At 38.5% G+C, this 6,065-nt stretch overlaps 1 protein-coding gene across 1 annotated transcript; it reads right to left on the bottom strand.

Annotated features, from left to right (window-relative positions):
* Positions 1 to 4,381: 4,381 nt before the first annotated feature.
* LOC103730970 (olfactory receptor 508) lies at positions 4,382 to 5,314 on the bottom strand. Its single transcript, XM_008829282.1, has one exon. It carries the CDS (start codon positions 5,312 to 5,314, stop codon positions 4,382 to 4,384), a length of 933 nt encoding a protein of 310 aa, XP_008827504.1.
* Positions 5,315 to 6,065: the final 751 nt, after the last annotated feature.

The following is a 6,065-nucleotide window of genomic DNA, read 5'->3' as shown; positions in this document are numbered from 1 at the left end:
TGTGGAAGAGAGAAGAAAGATTGTTAAGAGCCAGAGATAGTGGATGACCAAAAGGAAACAGCATTTTCTAGACAGCTGGTCAGTTACTCATATGAGCTCACAGCAATGGTGGTAGCATACACAAGTCCCATGCAAGCACAAACCATTCAAAAATCCCAGCTTGGACATATGGAAATAGGTAAGAAACCCCAACCCTATCTGAAGAACTCTTGGCAACAGAGAGCTGCTGGGGGGGGCAGTTAGAGGCCTTTAAGAATGCAACATTTTGTAGGTTAACCAGTTTTCTTCAGTGGATGGACCCATACTGAAAGACATTTGGGATCACAAACTAGAATATATATATAAATTATAAAATTATGTGAGAAGGGCTGGAGAGATGGCTACATGGTTAAGAGCACTGACTGCTCTTGCAGAGGACCTGGGTTCGATTGCCAGCACCCACATGATGGCTACGAACCATCCTTAACTCCAGTTCCAGGGGAATACAAAGCCCTCTTCTGACCTCTGCGGCTTTTCACAACAGGGGTGCACTCACATACATGCAGGCAATACACTCATATACATAAAAATAAATTTTAAAAATTAGGTGAGAAGTAACAGGAAGAGGTGTGGATAGGAGAGAGAATATAAATACAATCAAAATATATTGCATGAAAATCACAGCACTTCAATTTAAAAAAAATAAAATGGTTTGGAATACTTCAAGAATGGAAATATAATCCCAGTGTCACCTCTTAAGCAGTGCTCTGATGTAGGGGATTCATGACAGAACTGCAGAATCTTTAACCCAAAGACTCAAGTTCTCTTGGTAATCCTAATTTTAGATTACTTTGTTGACTCACTTTTGAGAGGACTTTAACCACTCCTATATTCTTTCAGACCGACCTTTATGCCCAAAACTATGCTAAGCATTTTATATAGACTCAATCCTCACAGGAGATTTAGAAGGTAGGCACTTTTATCACACCTATTTGCTCTTTCTCTGAATCCAAAGTCCACCTGGAAGCCCTTTGCAGCCTGTTCAATCCATATGCAAGCACATCCCAGACATGGAAACAGTTATAGTCCCTGAAGATAGCCCCAAATAATGGAAGCTGGAATTCAGTGCATATCATCATTACCTTAACCTTCAGACAGAAAATTCTAGAATACAGTCTCTGAACTTCTCACATGTCTGAAGAGAAATGAGTTGCTATTGCTCCAGCTGTATTGGTTGATGAAGACCTGGCTGATAAGCATGGACTAACATTTCAGGGGCCATAGACACTGATAATCTGCCTCCCCAAGTCCTAAGAGACTGAGTCACAGAAATATTATACAAGATTTGTATTGAATGTATACTTCATTATAAATTTAATTTGAGGAATCTCTAGAAACCGGAATTGACCACTTATTGAGCACAATCCAAAAATCATTTAATCCCACTGAGAACTCTAACGTTTTGCTCTGGCAGTGCTTTCCACCCTGACCCTCATTTACTCATGTCCATTTGGGTGAGACTAGAGCCCGCGCCCGACTGTAACCATCATTCCCTTAGATACACTCCCTTAGATTTCTCTTTTTATCCTGTTCTTACTGCCAACTTCAGTGTACCACCTAAATCTACCTTAGAGTTAATCTTGGGTAATAGAGGGATAAAGGCTTCAAATTGCATACTAGGAACACTCTATAGTTGAATTCCAGAAAAGCTACTTATGGAATAAATACTTTTCTGTATACTTTTATAACCCCCTTCCTTGAAAATTATAGCTCAATATTTTTACTTTCTTTTTGATATTTACACTCTGGTCAAAATAAAAATTTATCATGTGCACTTATATAAGTCATTAAATTTCTCTGATTATTAGGCAAGCCTCCAACACATAGAATGACTTCTGCCCCCTTCTCAGCATCACACAATGATACGTGTGTCATTTATGTATGTAATGCTTGGTTTTAAATAATTAGTCTGATGTACTTCAGGATTTAGCACAGAAAAGGATGAAAAGTCCTAGTTATTTTGAGTAGAATATATCTTAATTCACGTAACTGGATAATTTAAATATAGGAAAATACTAGAGAAGTAGTATATAAGAGATTTCAGGGGCTAGAGCGATGGCTCAGCAGTTAAGAGCACTGGTTGTTCTTGCAGAAGACACAGGTTTGAATGCCAGCACCCACACAGCAGTTAACAACTGTCCGTAACTCCAGTCCCAAGGGATCTGACAGCTTCTTCTAACCTCCAAGGGCATTTCACAACATGGGTGCACTTACCTACATGCAGGCAATGCACACATACACACAAAATAACAAGAAATAAACTTTTTTTTAAAAAGAGATTTCAAACAAAATTTTAATTTCAAAAATGCTATTGCTACATGTGGAACACAGGGTTCCAGAAATCTGGTGCTACAATTCTTAATATTTAAAGAAATTGAAGTTAATGTTGAAGACTATAGAAACATTGCTGATAATTAAATAAAAGTATCATTATTTCTCGGTCTTTTGGCTAAAGATGAAGTGTAGTGCCTGTTCTTATCAATTTAAATAGAAAACATTATGTAACATAGTATGTATTAAGACTAATCTGAAAAAGACAGTAGAGTGTGTGTCCCTGGCTAAGATTCCTATATTAAACCTCACCCACCCATGGTTCAGAGCCCATTGTGGAAGAGGGGACAGAATGATTGTAAGACCCAGAACTGATCCATGAACATAGGGAAACAAAGCCTTTCAGGCCACTGGAAGTTTGAGACAGTGCTGGCATGGAGAACCACATCCTTGTCAACTCAACCAGAGACCTGCCTAGAGTGGAGCAAGGAAAATGGGGACTGATTACTACTGGGCGAGGGAGAGTAGACCTTACTTACAATCTCTAGATAGACTGAATAGTCACCAGTGGATGAACTTGCACCAATAGAAATCTGGATACAAATGCTTGACTGTATAGGACTTAGCTTATATGGTGGAATTCATGAGGTCTAGGGGCAGGGGAGGCATGGATGAGGGAAGGAGTCTTAATTTGATTAATAATTGTTGTATGAAATATATAAAATTTCAATAAAAATTTTTTTGGTCTTTATGATACAGGGTCTCTCTGTAGCCCCAGCTACAGAACTCACTATGTAGACAAGGCTGGCCTTGAAATCATAGAGATCTGCCTGCTTCTGCCTCCTAAGTGTTGGGATTAAAGGTGTGTGCCACTATGCCCACCTCAATAAAAAAATTTTTAAAAGATTAATCTGAGTTTACATTTTTACTACAGCAAAAATTAAGGTTGTAAGATGCTGTACCTGGGGCTAGAGAAATGACTCAGTGGTTTAAAGCACTGGCTGTACTTGCAGAGGGCCTGGGTTTTCCCCAGCACCCACATGACAGCAAACAACCATCTGAAACTCCAGTTCCAGGGTATCTGACACCCTCTTCTGGTTTCCACAGACACTGCATGCATGGGCACACTTGCATATATGCAAGTAAAACATTCACACACAGAAAACGGAAATTTCAATTTTTTTAATTCTTTAAAAATTATACTTTTCATTAAAAACATATGTACACAATAGGCAATTGATATATAAACAACAGAGGACTGATTATAGTACAAATAATTTCCAATTCTAAAAATAAAATGAGTCTGGTTCAGAGAACACATTTACAATATTGTGACATTTCCAGTGAAGCCTGATACAAGAAAAACAATTTTTAAATTTAGTGGTAAGAAGAAAATAAATTATTCAAAAGCTGCTACAGATGTATATGGTATAACTCAAGACTGAAACAACCCCAGAAAACAGTGTTCCTACTTCTTCATCTCCACAGAAGTGAGATTATCTGAATTATCCCCAGGAGGATATTCTTGAAGGGAGCCCTGTTAGTCATTGTGTTGAACAGATTTCTAGAAAGGAACAGCTAACTGCTAAGGGAAATTTTGAGTTATCTCCTGAGTTGGCTGGATCAGACTCAGCTGCCAGAAGAGGAATCCTGTGGTTTACAGCAGCTTTCCAAACATCTGAGCCACTGGCTTCAGTCCCTTTATTGTTGTAGAGAAAGAGATAATCTCTTCTACATTGAGGTCTTAGATGGCAATGGTATTCTCATTCAAATGATTCCAGATGCTTTCACAGTTTTAAATCTAAAGACCGTTTCTACGAATACAGAATTTATGTGAAAGACTAGTATGCACAAATGCAAAAAAAATGGTGGCTGATAAAAGATAAATCCAAAGAAATTACTGTTTTCCTATCTTAGTGAATTCACATTGTATAAATAAACTTTGCTGATAGTGAGATGATGAAATATATCTCTAGCATATCATAATAGGATAATAAATTTACTTAAGTACATGTTCTTTTCACCTGGAAGATCAGACCTCATGGTGTTTTTAAATTCATGTATTTCTGAACTACCAAAGAGATCTAGCCATCAGTTTTCTCAGGGCCTCTTTAACATCCTTGTTTCTCAGACTGTAGATGAGGGGGTTCAGCATGGGAATCACCACTGTGTAGAACACAGACACCACCTTGTTCTGATCAGTGGAATAGCTGGACTTGGGCAACACATAAATGAATGTGATGGTCCCATAGAACAGCATGACAGCAGTGAGGTGGGAGGTGCAGGTAGAGAAGGCTTTCTGGCGGCCCTCAGTGGAGCGCATCTTCAGGATGGAGATAAGAATGTAGACATAAGACAGAGCAATGATGAACACAGTGACCACAATGATGGAGCCAGAAGAGATCGCTGGAATTACTTCAGAAGAAAAGTCATGAGAACAAGAAAGCTTCAAAAGTGGTGAATAGTCACAGAAAAAATGATTAACTTTATTTGGTCCACAAAAGGACAGATTTAATAAACAACCAGTAAATGTCCAAGCATTCACACATCCACCCAGGTAGGAAGCCCCAACTAGGAGAACACAGACTCTAGAGGACATCTGGGTGGAGTAGAGCAGAGGTGAGCAGATGGCCACATAGCGGTCATAGGCCATAGAAGCCAGCAGGAAGCATTCTGCTGTCCCAAATGTCACTACAGAACAAAGTTGGGCCACACAGCTATACACAGGGATTAATGTCCCTTTCCTGATAAAGCCCCTGAGCATGATGGGTGTGACTGAGGAGGAGTACCCAATGTCTACAAAGGCCAAATGGCTGAGGAAAAGGTACATGGGGGTGTGAAGCTGAGGGCTGCTTCTGATTAACATGATTATGCTCACATTGCCCATTAAGGTGACAGAATAGATTATTAGAAACAGAACAAATAAAATGGCAGAGACTGTAGCATCCTCTGTAAGCCCAAAAATAATAAACTCTGTTATAATTGTATAGTTTCCAAGCCCCATCTATGGCAGGAATTGTATCCCCTGAAAGAAAATGAGCAATGATTAGAATGGAATACATTGCCTGGACTTCATCTTGCTTTCACAAGAGCTGTAGAATATAAAGGAGAAAAGCCTAGATGCTATGTACAAGTTTATGGGAAACATTTTCATTTAACACTTTGTGTAAGTACTGAAATGCTAAATCCATTGACTATGGCCAACAAAAATTACAAAAAAAATTTCCTTTTACTTTGACACACTCAAATCATGTGTGCCTCATGATGTTAGTTTAGGTTTCAATGAAGAATAAAGACTTACTGAAGTAAGAGAATAATTTATTTTTTTTTCAAAAGCCCAGTTTATGGAGTTTCTCTCTCTCTAGGGTCCTGGGCGTGAGCTCTGGCCTCCACGTGTACACACACATAACACACACACACACACACACACACACACACACACTTTGATTCTGAAAACTGTAATCTCAGCCATCTACATCATTACATTTTCATTCTGTTTACAAAAATTAATCAGTATATCTTCATTTTACAAAATCATCAGTTTTGTGCTGACATTTTTGTTCACAAATCATGTCTATTTTCACCTCTATTACCCTCTCCTGTGTCACTCCTGTTCTTCCTCTTAGTCCCCTTCCTCTTCATAAAGAGCCCCCTCTATATTCATGTCATATATGTACTTGTAAAACTTACTGCCTTTAATAACATAATATGTTAATTGACTAAGCAATATCAATCCATATTATGATTCATGTGTC

The sequence above is a fragment of the Nannospalax galili genome, unplaced genomic scaffold (assembly GCF_000622305.1).
Source record: "Nannospalax galili isolate Female #2095 unplaced genomic scaffold, S.galili_v1.0 scaffold1654, whole genome shotgun sequence".
In the NCBI taxonomy this organism is placed as follows: Eukaryota; Metazoa; Chordata; class Mammalia; order Rodentia; family Spalacidae; genus Nannospalax; species Nannospalax galili.
This window is presented reverse-complemented; position numbering and strand designations above follow the sequence as displayed.

Bases quoted from the DNA above. Each gene is read 5' to 3' on its own strand.
- LOC103730970 (XM_008829282.1), bottom strand. From the start codon at position 5,314: ATGGGGCTTGGAAACTATACAATTATAACAGAGTTTATTATTTTTGGG.